Source organism: Hoplias malabaricus, chromosome 2 (assembly GCF_029633855.1).
Source record: "Hoplias malabaricus isolate fHopMal1 chromosome 2, fHopMal1.hap1, whole genome shotgun sequence".
Taxonomy (NCBI): Eukaryota; Metazoa; Chordata; class Actinopteri; order Characiformes; family Erythrinidae; genus Hoplias; species Hoplias malabaricus.
Genome location: NC_089801.1, coordinates 51,928,297 through 51,949,119, shown reverse-complemented (window position 1 = coordinate 51,949,119; position 20,823 = coordinate 51,928,297). Strand labels below are relative to the sequence as shown.

Sequence of the window (20,823 nt, the reverse complement as noted above, 5' to 3'; positions counted from 1 at the left end):
CATAAGCTAAGGTGTACTAAATCTTTAAAACTTCTCAAATTTCCAAAAAAAAATAAACCTGAAAATCAGTTTAACACGAGTAACTTGATAAACACACTTTTCTCTTGAGCTGTATTCCTGTTGTTTCATTGTTAAACATTTTTTAGCACATGTGAGACCTGTGTCTCCTGTCTGCTACTGATAAAAGTCTTTTTGCAATAATAGGCCCTGCCATTAATTTACACCTGCTTTTATTAAGAGGAAAAGTTTCACACCAAAGAAGCCACCCTTAGGAAAATGTGAAGAAATCACGCTGAATGTCTAATCAGCCACCATTCCAACATTTCCAACCTAGCTATTTAAAACACTAAAAAATAAAGATTCCAAAATCATTTACACAAGTTGCCCTTTAAGAATGTTTTGAGGTATTAACTTTGTGGATCCTATAATGCTAACCATTACCTTAAAGATTTATTACATCCATAATAAAGTATGATGTGTCATATGAAGATCAGAAGGAACAGGAGCCCCTGCAAACAAAGTGTACTTTGCAAAATTCAGAGACCACACTTTTATTCATTTTAAATTCCAATAATAGCACCCATGAAGTACAAGTTATTCATTTACATCTTAAGGAATTGTATGCAATTAAGAGCAATTGTTTTTGTTTTTTCAGCAGAATGTGTAGGTATGGAGCTTTTTAACAGACACATTTTTAGAATCTAATTACATTCAGATAATATTTATTTATTTGATACATTTAAAATATTTAATTGTGTTATTCATTCATTCATTAATTCATTCATTCATTGTCTGTAACTGCTTGTCGAGCTAAGGGTCGTGGTGGCCCACCTGGAATCACTAAGGCAGGAACACACCCTTGAGGGGGCGCCAGTCCTTCACAGGGCAACACACACTCACACATTCGCTCACACATTCACACCTATGGACACTTTTGAGTCGCCAATTCACCTACCAACGTGTGTTTTTGGACCGTGGGATAAAACCGGAGCACACAGTGGAAACCCGCACAGTCACAGGGAGAAACCCGGAGGGGGAACCCACAACAACTAGGTCCCTGGAGCTGTGTGACTGCAACACTACCTGCTGCACAACTTTTCTGCCCTCATTGTGTTATTTATGAATTTAAATTTTAACTGTGGTTATTTTGTGTGTTTTAAATTGTGAGATGGTGAAATATTCTGACTAAATTCATTTATTCAGTAATTCATTCATCAGTCATTGTCTGTAACCACTTATCCAGTTCAGGGTCCAGAGCCTTCCCAGAATCATTGGGCGCAAGGTGGGAACACACACTGGAGGGGGCACCAATCACTCGCAGTGCGACACACTCACATCTTCACTCACACAGATTAAATTCAGATACAAAAATTTAAATTCAGATCTAAAAGATCTATTCTCCTTCAGCTATGAAGTTCTCAGTCCTGAATGTTTATTGGATAATGATTCTTGAGAAATTGGACTTTTAAGGCAGCAGACATGTGTTTTAGCAGTTGTTTGTTGTCTCTCTGGAAAAGAAACATATTGACTACCAATTTTGGAGTGCTTTTTATGAAAACACAACTGTAACATGCAGATCGTTTGACAGAGCTATTGGAGAAAAAATCAAGTTCCTGCATTAAGTTAATATAGCATCCTACATTAAAGAATTGTGATGTAAATAAATACTGCAGACCAAACTTGGGAACAATGTTCATAAACCACAAACAATTCATTAACAGTGGGAATTTTCCTCCTTCATTATGATCAATGTTTACATCACAGCTGACACCAGTGTGAGTAATGCACTGTACATGTTGTGTGAGCAGATAACCAGCCTTGAAGAAAACATGTAGACTCATTGTTCATTATCCTTAAGGACTTTAAGAGAGAAAAACTAAATTGCAAGCTACCAAAATATACACAATACATTAATGATCAGGGAAAACAACACACTGGACCACTGTTAGGCTGTACTTAAAGACACTCTGTTCCTTGGGCAACTTTGGGGCACTCTAAACACAGCTTTGTTCATCTTATGCCAGTTTATAAGCAGAAAATAAAATCTGCATAGCCTGTAGTCCAAACAACTGCAAGACTGCTCCCACTTGAGTGTTTTTGAAGCTGCATGAATCTTTTGACTGCAGGGACTAGTGTATTTTTGAAGATTCGGCTGAGAACCTGGATGAACTAACTGACACTGTGGCATTTTATGTCAGTTTTAGTGAGAAATCATGGGTGCAAACCCAAATCATCTGCATGTATAACTTTAAAAACTCATGATTTGCAGACAAAATAAAACAGCTTTGTCAGGACAAGGCAGATGCCTACAGCAGAGGAGATAAGCCTCTGTTTAAACTGGCCAGGAACACACTGATGAGGGAGTTCAGAGTGGCCAAGAGAAGCTACATTGAAAAACTGACAAAAAGGTTTTCAGCCAACAATCTTGCATCAGGGTGGAGCGGCTTACAACTTATCTCCTACTACAGAAAACCACCTCCCTGTGTTGAGGTAATCTAGGACCCAGCCGACAACCTGAATGAATTTTATTGTATGTTTGTTAGGGGCATATTGACACCAAGTGGCCAATTGGCTCCAGTCTGCAAAGAGATATTAAACAGTTCCCTGGCGCTTTGTGAAGTGCCCTCCATCAAACACTCCACTATCATATAGGTCTCTCTGAAACACCCAACAAATAATTCAACAACTACAGGCCGGTGTCTCTGGTGTCTGTGGACATGAAGTCTTTTTAACGACTAGTGCTGGTCCACCTGAAGAAGATCACAATACAACTGCTGTTTTCCTACTGGGCAAACTAGTCAGTGTATGATGTAGTCCACACGGGACTGCATTACAACCTTCATCGCCTTGACTGAGCAGGGACATTTGAAAATATCCTGTTCAAGATCACATTACATCAGCACAGCGTTAAACACCACTGCCCTAGAATCCTCTCCAGTGTACTTTCCCCACAGCTCATGTCTCTCTGTACAAATGACTGCACCTCCAAGAACCCAGCTGTTAAATTTCTGAAGTTTGCAGATGACGCTACGGTCATTGGGCTTATCCATGAAGAGACGAGTCTACACATGAGCAGGAGGTTGAACTAGGAGCTAAATAAGCTCAAGATTGCAGAGATGACAATGGACCTTTTGAGGCACCCCTCAGCACTGCTCCACCTAACAACAACAGCATTGTGTCAACTGTGGGCTTTCAAATTTCCATAATTTCCCAGGACCTGAAGTGGGAGACCAACATCAGCTCCTTCCACAATATGACCCAGAAGAGAATGTACTTTCTGCAACAAATGAAGGCATTTGGACATTTGGTATGTGACAGGAGCTGTTGATCCAGTTCTGCACTTCAGTTATCAAAATTTGTTTTGTGAAAACCAATCTCATCTCTGTCTGGTTCAGAGCAGCCACAAAACACCACATCATGAACTAAACTTAGCCTGTAATGAGCTTGGTTGTATTAAAGTGGGCTACAGTTCACGCATCTTTCCTTTGAACATTCCTTCTTTAAATGATAAAAACAGACGTGTTCTATGTGTTTATAGCAATATTCCAAACCCATATCAACAGATTAGACATGCAATTAGGCTGAAGTGAAACTGGGGAGGAAAATAATATCTATCACAACATGGCAATAATCTGTGTATTGGCTCCTGCAGTGTGTAATATAAAGTGACTTTTATATTTTACTTGTTTACTTAATTACTGCATTTTATTACACTTGCTCTTATATTTATTTTGTCACAACTACTTTATACTACCACTATTTTGACCTGTTGAATGTACAGTTCTGTTCATTTATTGTGAAAAATACACACTTTCTTACACTAATCAGTATTGTTACACAAATAAAGTGAAGTAGTATTACATCATTTATTATAAAATAACATGTGGTATGCATCATATGAACCCTGCTTTTAATGCAGCATATGCATTCCATATTTAGTTCACAAGGTTTATGTCATGGTTTATATTGTCATAACAAGACTGGGGCACATATTAGTCACACAGCCGCAACCTTGACAAGGAAAATCATGTCTTTGCCTTTGATTCCAGGTAGGCTCTGGACCCACCGCGACCCTGAATTGGATAAGCGGTTACGGATAATGAATGAATGAATGAATGTCTTTGCCTTCACATACATGATGTCTGTTCATCTGACAGCTGCTCCCATGTCTCTTTGTTAACTTGGCAACCCGAGTTTCAGAATCTGGTTTCTAAGCTGGAAAAGTGAAAAACACACTCCAAATACATGCCCTAAGTGAGAAAGATTTTGGCAGCTGATAAAAAGTAAGCATTCACCACTTCAAAATATGTATTTACATTGGATAATATAAACACCACCACAACATCTACTTTACTGCTCAGTCCCTGCAATAGCTATTGTTTCCTAAAAATATCACAAACATGCCACAATCCTACATTATATATTTCTATATTGTCTAAACTGTGCATATTGTATATTGAGTATTTCTTTCCACAAATTAGTGTCTGTACATTATACGTTTCCTAAAATACTACAGACGCAATTGGCTAAAAACAAATCCCTTGTGTGTGTCAACAAGTTTCAAGATATAATAAATAAATCCCACAATATCTTGCATTGTTCACACAGCTTGACATCACAATCATACTCTGTATAGTTTTTATATTGTGTATACTGTGAATATTGCATATTATGTGTTTTTTTTTCCGTAAATTACACTGTATGTACACTGTAAATTTCTGGACACAATTGGCCAAAAACAAATTTATTTTTTAGGTCAACACACTTGGTCAGCTCTGCCTAAAAATAAATGCCTATTTAAATACTAAAAGGCTTTTATGTAATGTTTCATGCTCTTTTCTACAATGATAAAACATACAACAGTAAATAATTTTAAATTAAATATATAAAATAGTGTTTTTTTTGTTTGTTTGTTTGTTTTTTTACATGTGTACACTACTATAGAATGTTGAAAATTAGATATGCTCAAATTTTACTTGCAAGCATGCTTAATCATGCAGAGTATTTTCCACCTGCAAAAGAAATCTGGTGCAAAATCTTAGTAAATCTGGCCTAATGTCTTCAAAATTAGCAATGTTTACTGGTTCTCTGCAGTCCAGACTCTCTGAAAAAAACAAACAAGCATGATTGTTTTGGGCTGAAACAAAATGGGCAGCGTGTGTATATGTTCTCTAAAGTCTCTTTCTTTATTACACACATCCACAAATTGACATTGTCCTTATTGCAGATAGTGGACTGGCTATATTTCCAAAGTTATAAATGTGAAACCACAGAAGGCTGGGCAGAGTGCTAAGCTAAAGCCTCTCTAACATGATTATAGCATTGATCTCTCTGCCAATCGATCAACGCTGCCTGCTCTCCCTCAGGTCCTTTATTCAAGGCACTTCAACTCTAGATCCCTGGCTTTACAGCAACATCTTTGTTAATGTGAGACTTTGCCAAGTTCAGATACATCAAACACACTAATTAGTAGCATATGAACCAACACACAACCACAAAATCAACTCAACCCTTTTTCATTTTCTGTAACCTTTTACAATGTGGGTACATTAATTCACGATAATTAAGACAATAATAAGCCTAATATGTTAGGTAATTTCACAATTAATCATTAAAAATGATAAGAAACAAGATCCTATATAATTTTTATAAAAATAGGATTTCATAATTGTTTTTTAAATTATGAATAGGATTTAATAAAATCTTAAAATAAATGTAGTTTTTGTTTCTATCATTACGTAATGATTAATTGTAATTCATGTAATTAATAAGTAGTGATTATTACTGCCGTATTACTTAATGCTGCCTTCAATACTGCTAATTACTGCTACATGTTGTTTTTCTTAAAGGTAATTTATACAAAATGAATAATTGGCTTACACCAGTTTTGACAAGCTGTTTTGTATGTTCTTAGCAATTTAATTTGCTAGATAAATTACATACACACACCTCAGCAACAGTAGAGCATTGAGCAGTTCATAGAGAGTAGATGGGCAAAAAGTTAACTGACACTTATCCATGAGAGGCAGAAGTGATAAATTCTGCTTAGTTAAATGGCCTACTGTCTGCTAACTGATATCTAAAATGGTCTGCAGCAGATATGCCTGATACAAAGAGGAACCCCATCTATATAAACTATTTATAACAAGAAAAGCAGACTTCCTAAATTGCCCAAGCATCAGCAGTTTCTCAGTGGCTCCCTTGGCAGTCTTACTTTCAAAAGCAGCCGATGAAGCAGCTGAAACATCAGTCTTTGGGTCTTTGGCTAGAACTGAGTTTGTAAACACTTCAGCATCTAGTGCAATAAGAAGTTCCTCAACAGCAATCAAAAGTTGCTGTGATCTGACTACCGCATATCTTTGATATCTGAAAACATTGCCTTAGGGCTCCATTGTGAAAAGGTTAGTTCAATAAAACCCTTCGCTTTACTTACTAAATAGGAAGCTACTTTCTTTTTTTCCCTTGACTTCCAAATTACAGCTCATTTCACTTTGTCTGGAGTCAGTATAATGAAACTGTGTGAAGGGTTATTTGACTGTCAAAAATAAAATAAAATAAAATAAAATAAGACAGCTTTTCCCCACAAAACTTCATAAGCTGTTTATTTATATTTGTCCTCTAAGACACAGCTGATTTCCTTCACGTTTCATAGAATGTTATCCTCATTTCATAACGACATAACAATATCAGGTCGTTGGGAGACATGGCAAATGGATTCGATTCACTGCTCCGAGAGCCTGAAATAGGCCAAGAAAGCCACCCAGTAGAGAACGGCAGCGTACATGTGTGCCGTGCAAATCAGGCACAATCAACATTTTAAGCTATGTGATTTCATCTTTGTTAGTTGGCTGAGTTCAAAGTAGGGTAGAGGGAAAAAAAACAGAAAAGAAAGATTGGTTTACTGGTGATGCATATCAGCCAAGGACAAGGAGAATGAGCCACCCTTCTATCTCCATGCCATTTCCTTTTAAGGGATCAATGGAGATAGCCAAGAGAGGCCATAAGCCCGACCCCTGCCCACACTCCAGCAGCTCGTCTGATGATGAAAGCCAGGGTTAAGGGCTTGAAAAGAGCACAGCCGTGTGCGTCTGCATGCTAATCAACTCCATTGACACCATTGCAATGAAAATAAAAACTCTCAAAATAGCGCAATAAAAAGGCAGCCTGAAAGCAGAAGCAGCGAGACATAATCTTTGTCACAAGACACGCGAGTGTAACAAACAACATAGGACCAATAACTGCGTCTATTCCACCACTAGTGTATGACTTTCCTTACAAAAATGGAGTTTATCCAAGTGTGCCATTATCATAACAGTTCTTTTAAACTAAAAACAAAGCAAATATGCTTTCAGTTTACTTTTTATAAATTTAATCTGCAGTTATACTTGGCTTATACTGACAAGTATATAAGTATGTGTAAGTATATTTGGGGTATTCTGGTATTTAAGTTTTGATCAAGATAGATTAAAGTAGAGTATAATTATTTATTTTGCTTGTAGTATGGTTGCAATAGCTTACAGTAAATATATGGGTGGAATTGAACCCGATGTGTACAGTGTTAACAGATTAACATTTGGTTTAGTTTTACTAATAATATTCTTACAAGGTTTAGCAACATGATTTTGTATCTAAAATGTAATTAACCTACTTAAAAGAAAATATAATCTGAAATCACTAAATGTGTCACATCCTGGCCCAGTCCTGTCTGTTTTCCCCACCATGTGCTCATGTAGCACGTGTCTCTGTTTATTATTGTCCATGTCTCCGTCCATGTCCCGCCTTTGTTCCCCCTCCTCGTCAGTGTTGTTTGTAATCCTGACCCTTCATTATTAGTCTCAGGTGTCCTTGTGTGTATTTAAGTCCCCTTGTCTCACTTCCTCTTGTCGGACATTTCTCTCTGTATTCCTTCCAAGTCTGTCTGTTTCTGTTGCTCTTCACTGTTGTTGTTTCCACTGTTGCCACACTGTTTTCCTCCGTAGTCGTCTGTCTCTGCTCTTCCTCGTGTCGTTTGCTCCCAAGTCTATTAGTCTCATCTGTTCATCGTTTTTTTTTTGCCTGTATGTCTTTGTTTTGTTATAGTTTTGGTTAAATAAAGTTGCTGTGTTTTAGCGTGTGCGTCCGCCTCTGTCAGTCCACCCTCCACAATCCTGAAAAAATGTTATTTGTATATTTGTGGAATATATAATATAGTTGTCATGCATACTGCCCTGTTCCTTGTGTTTTCCTTGTTTGCCATGTGTTCCTTTAGCACATGCCTTTGGTTTTGTTTCCAGTCTCCTTCCTTGTCTACGCCTTAGCACCAACTTGTGATTGTTTCCACCTGTGTCTCCTTGTGATCCTGCCCCTTATTATCCTTCTCATGTGTTCCTTGTGTGTGTGGTCATGTGTATATATACCCCCTAGTTCGCAGTGTATGTAGATGTATGTGTAGCTTATCTACTGCCCGCCACACCTTGTTTAGCCCCACTTCATTTTGTTCTTCAAGCTTTAGGACCCCCACAGGGCCACCACAGAGCAGTTATTATTTCAGTGATGGATCATTCTCTGCGATGCACTGACACTGGTGCTGTGGTGGCATGTCAGTGTCTGTTGCACAGTTATGAATGGATTGTGCCCAGCAGTGCTGCTGGAGTTTTTATACACTGACTTTGATGGCTAAATGTTTTGGGTTTGTAGACTAGTTCCAGCCAAGCGTGCTACTTAGGTTTTTAAAACCTCCAGCTGCACTGCTGTGTCTGATCCATTTGTTTGAGTGCAACACACACACTAACACACCACCACCATATGAGTCAGTGTCAATGCAGTTGATCACTGAAGAACAGATTAAATGGTGGATAACACAGTATGCAGAGTGACAGGTCTACTATAACCTGTACATTTTGAACAACAAAATGCACATATAAGACAGGTTGAGCTAACACAATTGAGTCATGAGTGTAGAAACAAGGAGCTAATTTAAATGTTACGGTTGACTGTTTTTGCCCAAAATTTGTAGCCAACCCTTACTATGCATATTCAACTAGTTTATGATGTACCCACTGCAGATATAGATATTCCGCTGGCAAACACAGCTTGAATTATTACGAGAACCAGGAAATTAGGATGAAATTTAATGGCATGCTCTGGAATTGCTACAAATATGCTTAAGGATCCATACTACATCATCCTTCACCCCAAGCTGCACAATCTGGAGTGATGTCACACCAATAAATTTGTAATTCAACTGAATTTTGAACTACAAAAATGTCCTTCAAGGTCTACAGGGAGTTGATCACCAATAATGGGCATGCCATACACTCCAGTTCATATACTGTATCCGACACATGCTAAGTGACTCCCTGTAAAAGGTTGTTCTGTCTTGGTAGCAGATGACGGTTGCCATGTCTCTGGCATAATAGGATACGCCTCATTGCGCAAGCTTATTGGATCTTCCTGAGAGCTATAAGTGGTGATACAAAAATTGAATGCAATCCCCCTCTCCCCTCCTTCTCCCCCACTTTCTTTCTTTTCTTCCTTTGCGTGTTATTACATCAGGTTAAAGGAAGGATGAGATAGGCAAACAACTCTTGGGCTCTTTCAAGCAGAGCTGCTCGCTTCAAGACAATGCTCTGAATTCCTTCTCCTCCTCCTCCTCCTCCCCTACTTCCTCTGTCACTCCTAAAGATAGCACAGCTTTAAGAGAACAAATTAAGGTAAACGCTTGTGTTTCGCAGATCAACGGTGGGGAATGGATCACACGTACTTCTCTGCAAGTCAGGGAAGTCGTGGGTGTATTTTAATTGAACTGCTCAATCACACATGGGAAAGAAGGCAAAGTGAGCCCAATTAACGTGGAATTACAAACAAGAGATTGTTGATGCAGTGGGGATGAGATCACTTATAACATGATAAGGAGGTTAAGTGAACTGCTCATTTCGGAGCTAATTTGTTGAACCATACTTTGTTCAATGTGACAGAAAAAGAAGTTGTGTTAAAAGTGTCAAATAACGTATGACTATTATTGTGCTATACCATTTAAAGGAACAAAAAGCCAATATTCATTCATTCATGCATTGTCTGTAACCACTTATCCGGTTCAGGGTCTCGATGGGTTGGGAGCCTACTCGGAATCACTGGACACAGGGAGAACACACAAAGAGTCACCCAAGTTGAGCCTCAAACCCATTACCCCAGGACCTCAACACCACCTGTTGCGATACAGTCTCACCCCAAAATATCATCATGTAAACCATAAAAAACAGTTGGTAAAACTCAAAGGGGGTAAGTAATGAAACATTTTTGTTTAGGCATCTGCAGTTTTCTATATCTTTAATTTTATATAAATAGTTTTAATTATATTAATTTTTTAATCAGCCAGTTCTTTTCATGCATTGAATGAAGCACAAATCTGAATCCTATTGGATGTGAAACAGAGAAGGAGCAAGTTGGGAGCCATGTGAACATGTGATAGGTTACTTTTATAGCTTACAGGATCCAACAGTGAGCTCATGGGAAAAGGATAAATAACAGAAAATGATACGACAGAGATGTTAGTATATAGAGCTTTTAGTATATATTTGAAGAGTATCTTAGCTAACAATTTACACATTACAACAGATTCCCTCCCTCAGATTTGAATCTTTGTTCTTTAAACTTGAATCAGTGACGTTTTCATGGGTCAGAATCAAATGTGCTGGGATGAATGAAGCTGTAGCATGCTAAGCTACAACTACCTACTATTACCATGTTTTGACATATCACAAATGTCAGTTTACAAGCTTCCTATATGAATTTTGCAGTTTTTGAATTTTATTTTAAAAGTCATCATTTTGACAATTTATTAGAATGTTTCTTTCCATACAAATGGCATAGCAATTAGAAGTTAAATGTGTCTGAATGAACTTGAGTCATCGCATGAAACTCTAGTAAACTTTTTCAAAGAAGTTTTTCAACCTAAATATTCATATTGTCCATCCTACAGGCTCATATCCTATATAATCTTGCTGTAAAGTTGTAAGTTTAACTTGCCTGTACGTTTTTATCCACTGTTTGAATTCCCACAGAAACCCATTTGTAACTTGAGTATTTGTTTCATGTTTTTAGCTGTCTCCCAAATTTGCAGTCAGTATAAGTCAATGTTACCCATCTACGGAGCAGGAATAGAGCAAAATCATCTCTTTTCATGATTTTCAATGTTCAGAGTTTTCGCCGGCGTCCTAACACCTCCAGATGCTGTTCTTGGCTGTTGCTGATCTAACAACCAAATGATAGTGCTCCCTAGACATTTAGTTTGATTCCCATTTTCCGAGCCAGGGCTGTATAGAAACACTGGACATTTTTCCAGAAAGCAAACAGACTGAAGAGCTAGCAAATTTTATAAAAAGTGTGCTGGATTAATTTTTTGGAATAAATGTCTGGCAATTATTTAATATTAGGTAAGCCATATTTTACTATGTGTAGGTTTTTAAAATTATTATTATACCCAGTAAATATCTCAGATTTACAATAATCTTTCAAATCTAACATGCCCTGAAGAAGAAGCAAAATCTTTTGACAGAAGTAACCTGATGCAACACCCATCCAAACAACATTAGCAGAGAAGTACAGAGAGATGTTCTGTAGTGCAATATTCCCAATTTTCAGTGAAGTTCTTCTCCAGCTGTCACTGTGATATTTATATTCGCAAACACACAAAAAGGTCTCATCCAGTTTAGCTTTGTTTGTATCATGTGACAACACATGGAATTTGGAGGTGTAAGTGCTTTTTAGCAGCTGAAACCACAGCCTGTTACGCACTCTATTTGTCATCTTGTCAAGGGTGTCAATGCTAAACAAAAATATATATATGATATCTGGTGTGCTATGCTTTTTATTTCAAAATTCTGTGTCATGTAGTACTATTGTTTTGAATCAGAAAGGGCCTAAAATCAGCATCACTGCAGTATATGCAGCAAATGTAGTATTCTGCAGTATATCACACAACAGTTAACGGCTGTATAGTAAATTAAAAAAAAATCCACATATATAACTAAATTAAAAAATATATAATTTTAGAATCTGCAGATAGAACACAGACATGCTATCAAGTGAAAGTTTAGAATCTGGATTGAATCTGCTTATTTAAAAAAAGAAAACTATGACTAAAGCGCTAATACTATGTTTTTGAAACTGGAGTGCACACTCCAAAAATGACAATTGGTCTATTTGGACAGGACTTAAATTACTGAGATACTCCAGTAATAATTACATTACACAATTTCCACAGGTAAAATTATTCCTGTCTGCATAGGGCATATGGAACAAATAATATGGAATAACAACAGGCTGGTGTTATTCCCTGTGATAACTGTGACTTTGTTCATACATTCATTCATTTTCTGTAACTTGCTTTGCTGTGTTCAGGGTTGTGGTAGGCCAAGAGCCTAAGAGATGGCATGGAATCAATAGACGCAAGGCAGGCGCACACTCTGGACAAGGTCCATCACAGGGCATCCATCCCTAGTCATGACTTCTAATGTTTAAATCTGCGGCGGCACAGTGGCGCAGCATGTAGTGTCACAGTCATACTGCTCCAGGGACCTGGAGGTTGTGGGTTCTAGTCCCACTCTTGGTGACTGTCTATGAGGCATTTGGTGTGTTCTCCGCATGGGTTTTCTCGCACAGTCCAAAAACCCACAATGGTAGGTGGATTGGCAACTCAAAAGTGTCCGTAGGTGAGTGAATGTGTGTGTGTTGCCTTGTGAAGGACTGATGCACCCTCCAGGGTGTGTTCTGCCTTACGTCCAATGATTCCAGGTAGGCTCTGGACCCACCGCAACCCTGAACTGGATAAGCGGTTACAAATAATGAATGTTTAAATCTACAAATACACCAGCAAGTAGATAGAGAAATCTGTGTTAAATCAAATATATTAAAGATCATACTCCAGATATAATTTCAGTAGTCTAAAGCATTTATTTTTAAAAAGAAGACGCATCGTAATCACAGTCTCTCTCCTTTCTGTTTTTACCACAGAACCCACAATTGCTCTCAAAGAAAAGTCAAGTTCTCATTTAGTTTCCATTCAAGGCCTAGTACCTCCCTCTTCAGCTTTCTTAGAGCCACCTGACCCTATTTTCCTCTCAGCATGGTTCCACCATCCATATTATGACCTTCTGCATGAATGAACTTGTCTCAGCTGGGTGACTCCATTCTTAACCTATGAATGGTCAGCCCAAGGCCAAGACTTAGATCAATATGCTACAGTGCTTCATCTCAAGAGGTTTATTACCCAAGTCTTATTATAATGATATTTTTTTCAAAACCTGGTAGCACAGAAAGGCATGTGACAGTGGGTCTTAAGGTTGTCTAGAAAGCAGCCGAGTACATACCATTTACCACCATGACAATGTCACGGAAATCGATCTCGCCCCTGGCCTCCACTCTCGCCTCACAGCGGTACACTCCCTCATCATCTTTGGCCACTTTCAGGATCTGGAGGTTGTTGTTGGCAAGAACCTGGAGCCTCTCTTCAGAAGAAAAGCAAGACATAGAACAAAGAAGAGATAAAAAGTCAATATTTGTCCTATAATATCTTTACCAAAGTTTCAGTACATTTTTCACTCAGCTGTAATACATGACTTAGGTGCATGGGAATGGTTATAAACTTCAACTACAACAGTGTGGAACACAGTTTTACAGCCACTATTACTGCTGAAATTAATAATTCCCTAAATCTTGAAATAGAATTACAGTGAAAATATGAATACAACACATTTGTAGCTCATGTTCCCGGGAACATGTGTACAAACTCGGGCCACTGGATTTAGGGAGATGTGAATACCAAGGTATTTAATAGACTGAGTTGCACATTTAAATGTAATGTTCTAGACACTGGCATCCCAATCAAAATAACCTAAAGGCAGTATCTTTGATTTAGACCAGTTAATGGAGTAGCTGGACACCTTGCTATAGTTTTTAATTAGATTTTGGACTGACTGGATTGATATAAAAGGATTGAAGATGCATGACATCATCTGCATATAAGATGATTTTATGATGATATGATTTTGACTCTTTTGATTTGAGTCTTGAGATTTTTTTGCACTGTCTAATGGATGGTTCAATAAAAAAATACAGTAATAATGGGGAGAGGGGACATTCTTTTCTAGATCCTCTAAACGGTAAACGATTTGGATACATGTCCATTGGTAAAGACTGATGTGATTGGTGAGTTATAAAGAGTTTTAATCCAGTTGATGAAGTATGGGCCAAATCCAAAGTGTTTGAGGGAGATGAAGAGAAAGGTCCACTCCTCCTTGTCAAATGCCTTTTCAGCATCCAAGGAGGCTATTATTTTGGATGTTACTGTTGATCTTGTTTATTATATTAAAAAGTATTTTTTTTCCCTGGTGAGTGTTTCCCCTTAATAAAATCTGATCAGAATTTATGAGTGAAGATATTTCATACTCCAGTCTGATGGATAATGCTTTACTGATGATTTTTATGTCTGAGTTCATTAATGATATAGGTCGGTAATTATGACATTCATAAGCATTTTCATTTGGTTTTAGAATCAATATAATGAGAGCTGTATTCATGTATTGGGGTATAACTGTTTTTTTAATTGAAGCAATTCCCATTTTGAGAACAGATCACTGACTTTAGAAAAAACAATAATGGATAAAGGAAAAATGTGGATTATGTATTGATTATATTAATTACACCCTCTGTTTTATATAAATAATTGCAGATGTAAAAACTTGTTTTAATTGTTTTCATGTATAGTTGAATAAATCATTTTAAACTTTGTCTTTGTATGTTTATATATATATATATACAACTTACTTCACAAGTAAGAATATTTGGCATGACTCCAAAAGCTCCAAAAAATGCTCTAGATTAGAGCATGTGAAATGGGTGCAAACACATAATGTTAAAAATTAAACATACCACTGGTTTTTATCATTCTTCAATTTTAAGATTTTTCTTCCTTCTAATACACAAAAATAAAGGATCATAGCCAAATAACAATATCATTATCTGTAAATGCTTATCCAATTCAGGGTCGCGGTGGGTCCAGAGCCTACCTGGAATCACTTGGCGCAAGGCGGGGAATACACCCTGGAGGAGGCACCAGTCCTTCACAGGGCAACACAGACACACACATTCACTCACACCTATGGACACTTTGGAGTCACCAATCCACCTACCAACGTGTGTTTTTGGACCGTGGGAGGAAACCGGAGCACCCGGAGGAAACCCACTCGGACACAGGGAGAACACACCAACTGCTCACAGACAGTCACCCGGAGCGGGAATCGAACCCACAACCTCCAGGTCCCTGGAGCTGTGTGACACTACCTGCTGCGCCACCGTGCCGCCCCAAATATAAAACTATATGAAAATATAATAGTATTCAAATACTGCCTGAGTCAGAATATGGTGGATTAATACTCTACAGTCTGGAATTAACCCAGTCTTCCATGCCATAATGAGCATGGGCAGGAAACATGTTGATAGGATTAGACAAGGACATGGTGAGCGAATGAGGGTTTGCAATAACAGAAGCTAATTTTTGTACTAGTAGAGAGGTGGTCAGAAGCCTGGCTGTGAAATCTGGCTGATACTCATGGAACAACAGTGAAACCATGCTGCGAGGCAGAAGGAAATTGACAGCACTGACACTCAGTCTGGCCTGAGGCAAAGTGGTATTGGCGCTTTGTCAAAGAATGCTAAGGCCTTGATAGACTGGAAATTTTTATACATAACAGCTGTGGCTAACAGCCACTGAGTCTGAGAAACTGTCTTTGACTAGTCCTTGAAGTCCTTGAGAACTTAAAGTCAGCTGAAAAACTGAGAATAACACTTATCCTCTACATGGGACTATATAAGTGCAGCACTACGGAAAATAATGGAAAAGATTGGATTATGTTCACATTAAAGGGAAATCCCATAAGGGGAGGTTTAAAATGTCTGTATATTTAAGTCATTCACAGTAGCTTCCTGTGAAAATTTAAACCATTTAATGAGATTTAATGCATAAGATGGTTATAAACACTCTACCTGATGTATTAGGCATAGTATTATCCTTTTGTAAGTTGTAAGTTAATAATGTAATTTAATTTCTTTTTTGAAGATATGCACATTTTACACATTTAAAGCATCTTAAAAAAATCTAAATTTCTCTACAATTAAATGTTTAAAAACAAAACATTCAGGTTATAGATCTGTATAGAACTCTCAAGGATTTTCAAAATCTTCTCACACTTTTTCAAATCTATGCATTAAAAGTGGCAACTCACAGCACAAGTAAAATGGATAGGCTTTGGAGTGCTTGGAGGCTTTTTCAGTAGGAGAACACTGTTTACAATTTAAGCTAGTTTTTCTGAGCTAATTACCTGCCACAGCAAAAATATGCAGCACATAGTTTTGTTTTGGGTTTCACTACAATGCACAGCACATCATTGATTTGTCTCACATAAGCATCAAGTCTACATTTAGAGCAGTGTTGAAGTGATCTATTTTGTTGTTATCAGCTAGGTGGAGTTTGCTATCTAGCAAGCTAAAAGAGAAAAGAAAGATGCGTTGGAAATTATGTACAAAAGAGACGTTTACTGCAAAATGCCTCATTTGACTGCAGAATATTGAATGGGTTTTACTGTTGTGCTTCATAATCTGCCATAAGTTGCCCTTTTTGTAGGCTTTTGGGCAAGTCATCTACGTAAGCAGATGTGGCAAATTCAGAACCAAAAATTAAAAATCCTTCCCAAAATTTTGTTTCAACTCCCTTAAGGCCTCTAAGGTTGGTTCACCTCCATACATTAAAATGTATGTTGGCTGCATCTGATATATTAAGCTAATATATTAAGCTAAAGACAATGTAGAGGACTTCCCAAAAAGAAAATGGTTTAGGTGTGTTTGGGAGAAAAAAAATACATTATAAACCAGCTGCAGGCCTGCATAAATTGTGTTTTGAAAGCTTTTAAGGTATCACCAACAAAATCAGCAAATGTTGTTTATTGGAATTTGGCTTGCTTTTCTATGGAATTATGGAATTCATGATTTTCTATGGTCCCTCCCAGCCCCCCGAATAAGGGAATAGATATCAAAGTATTTAAGTATTCAAACCAGTCAATAATTAATTATTACACTACTAATAGATATAACAGCACTAAATATGTTCTGTTAAAGATTTTCTAAGTGGTGTGGCTGCTTTGCACTTGGATTTGGCAAGAGTTTTATTTGGTAACTTAGCATTATAACACTCTTATTTTCAAACAAGAATTTGTGTTTCAGACAAGTCTGAGGGTGGTTTTTAATTTTTGCCACAATCCCAGTAATTCTCCATTAGTAAGTGACCTATTTCAGGTAGCCGGATTCTTGCTGTGCTAAAGTTTTTTTTACTTTTTTTCTAGTTTCACTAAATAAATGAAAATAATAAATAATTCTGCATGCAAATGAATAATGCTTTTGGAAAAGGTATTCCAAGGGTAATTTAATTTTCTTCTGCAAATAAATTAGCAGCCCATAACCCTACGCCTAACCTTGATAGGTTCTAACATTATCTATTTGCATGTTTTACAGAAGGTTTTACAGGTTATTAAGGTAAATTAATGACACCTGGAATTAACCAGAACAAGACCTAAATCAAATTACTCTTTTAACACTTACAGTTACTCTATATTTTTACACAATACAGTTACTCTATATTAGGTTGCTTTTTTAGCTGCAACCACTGAATACACTTGGTCAGTTCTGTACAAACAGCTGACATAACCTTTACAGAAAAACATGAACTGAAATGACAAATTCTGGTTTAATACTGGACCAAAATGAAAGATAAAAAAACAGGTGTATGTGGCTGGACAAGGGAACAGACAATAAGTATGTTTTTGTTTTGTTTTGTTTATTTTTTTTTTCAGATGGATGTTGGTATGTCTGAATAATACATGTTTGATATGAGCTTGTGATGTATTTTGAGTGTCTTTTATGAATGTGTATTTGTGTTTTGAATATTGTAATTTTGTCTGATTTTTGTGATTGTTTGGGTATATTTAGGGAATTTGGGTCATTGTGTCTGTTGACAGACAAGGAAAGGCACAAAACAAGGCAAAAGTCTGACAGAATTATCCATTATAATTTTTTACCAAAATATTTGCCTAATTAGGTGCCAGCCTAATAAAACTAGTTTTTTTAAGTTATTTGTCACACTTTCCTTGTCCCTTGTTACCCTTGTCTGCCATGTGGAGCACATGGCTTTGTTTTGTTTTGTTTCAGTCTCCCCCCTTGTCTTCGACTTAGCTCCACCTTCTCATTAATGTTTCCACCTGTGCCTTCTTTGTTGCCCGGCCCTCCCGTTATATGTGCTTCAAGCATTGAAACAGACTAGGGGTATAAAGTTTTGTTGCTGAAACATCCGTGTTTACATTTGATTACTTTATATTCAGTGTCGTCCTCACTAAAGACATAATTTTTCTTTGGTACAAGCTACTCAAGTTGCTCGGTTGCCCTCTGTGTTTAGATTCTTCTCCAGGTGGTATTCATGTGACTTGAAAGTTTCATGAATACTAGCAAGTACAAACCGGGTTCCAAAAAAGTTGGGACACTAAACAAATTGTGAATAAAAACAGAATGCAATGATGTGGAGGTGCCAACATCTAATATTGTATTCAGAATAGAACAGATCAAAAGTTTAAACTGACAGAATGCATCATTTTTAGGGAAAAATATGTTGTTTCAAAATTTCATGGCGTCAACAAATCCAAAAAAAGTTGGGACAAGGCCATTTTTTACCACTGTATGGCATCCCCCCTTCTTCTTACAACACTCAGACGTCTGGGGACAGAGGAGACCAGTTTCTCAAGTTTAGAAATAGGAATGCTCTCCCATTCATGTCTAATACAGGCCTCTAACTGTCTTGGGCCTTCTTTGTCGCACCTTCCTCTTTATGATGCGCCAAATGTTCTCTACAGGTGAAAGATCTGGACTGCAGGCTGGCCATTTCAGTACCCGGATCCTTCTCCTACGTAGCCATGATGTTGTGATTGCTGCAGAATATGGTCTGGCATTATCTTGTTGAAAAATGCAGAGTCTTCCCTGAAAGAGATGACGTCTAGATGGGAGCATATGTTGTTCTAGAACCTGAACATAGTTCTCTGCATTAATGGTGCCTTTCCAGACATGCAAGCTGCCCATGCAACAAGCACTCATGCAACCCCATACCATCAGTGATGCAGGCTTCTGAACGGAGCGTTGATAACAACTTGGGTTATCCTTGTTCTCTCTGGTCAGGATGACATGACATCCCAGTGTTCCATAAAGAACTTCAAATCGTGACTCATCTGACCACAGAACAGTCTTCCATTTTGCCACACTCCATTTTAAAAGACCCCTGGCCCATTGCAAACTGACAATGCTTTCTGGAAGTATTCCTGAGCCCATTCTGTTATTTCCTTGACAGTGGCATTCCTATTTGAGGTGCAGTGACGTTTAAGGGCCCGGAGATCACGAGCATCCAGTAGAGCTTTACGGTCTTGACCTTTACGCACAACAATTGTTCCAGATTCTCTGAAACTTTTGATGAGGTTATGCACGGTTGATGATGATAACTTAAAAGTCTTCGCTATTTTACACTAGGTAACACCATTCTGGTATTGCTGCACTATCTTTCTGTGCAACAATAGTGGAATTGGTGATCCTCCTACCATCTTGGCTTCAGAGAGACACTGACACTCTGAGAAGCTCTTTTTATAACTAATCATGTTGTCAATTGTCCTAATTAGTGTTAATTGGTCTTCCAGCTGTTCGTTATATGCTCAATTTCCTTTTTCCAGCCACTTATTGCTACTTGTCCCAACTTTTTTGGGATTTGTTGACACTGTGAAATTTTGAATCAACATATTTTTCCTTTAAAATGTTACATTTACTCAGATTAAACTTTTGATCTGTCATCTATGTTCTATTACGAATAAAATATTGACATTTGCTTTATAAATATTGACAACTTTTTTGGAATCCGGTTTGTAGTATGGTTTTAAGTGGACAGTATATAAACAAACAGTGGGGGACATATTAACAGAATTAACAACAAAGAAAAAAAATATTTAGGCCAGTGATTCTCAAACTGTAGTATGCATGCCTCTAGTGGTACGTCAAATGACATAGAAAAAATTTACTACATAATGAATGAATGAATAACTGAAAATCTAATGTTATATGTGAAAATTACATAATGTTTCACAGTTTTCATAATTATGCCCCAGTGAATTTCATTTGTGTTGTAGAAAAATACAATGTGCTATGCATACACCGTAGTTGATTATGTCTGTAAGGGAATGGCGGGTGGGTGGGGTTGTAGTACAGCATTCCTGTAATGCGATCCCCCAGTTTTTTGAGAAATCCGTGTAAAGAAAGCCCAATTTCAGTGGCTTACGGGATGTAAGCAAAAACTAGAGACAGATGTGAGCAATTTGGATTTTATTATAAAAAGGGAAAAGCAAAAACGAGAAAAACAAGCCGAGACCAAGCCTGAGAATTGCTCAAGCCCAGAAGCTCTACAAACACCTCTATCCAACCACCGGTGAGCCAGCTAGGAGCCTTTATATCAAGAATCAGGATTCATCATCAGAAAAAGTCTAAAGTCAGGTTTGAGCCATGCACTGTGCTGACTTCAATACCTGCTGTGCTGTGAGAGATGAAGGACCCATAAAGAGAAACGTTCGTCCAAGCCACACAGTGGTCAGTTGAATGGTGCTATCCTCGCTGAAGGAAATAATCAATTAATGGTTAATTATTAAAAGTTATTTGATGCTGTGTTATTTACATTGTATCCCAATAATTGAGGTTGGCATGACGTTAAAGTAA

The 20,823-nt window shown here is 37.6% G+C and overlaps 1 protein-coding gene across 5 annotated transcripts in view; it reads right to left on the bottom strand.

Moving 5' to 3' along the window:
• The window catches only part of LOC136686356 (neural cell adhesion molecule 2-like), a 463,525-nt gene that overhangs the window by 100,196 nt on the left and 342,506 nt on the right, over positions 1-20,823 (bottom strand). For all 5 annotated transcript variants that reach the window (XM_066660073.1, XM_066660071.1, XM_066660072.1 and 2 more), the window contains exon 5: positions 13,350-13,487. In XM_066660073.1, coding sequence (XP_066516170.1) covers positions 13,350-13,487 — 138 coding nt within the window. The remainder of the gene's footprint in view (positions 1-13,349; positions 13,488-20,823) is intronic.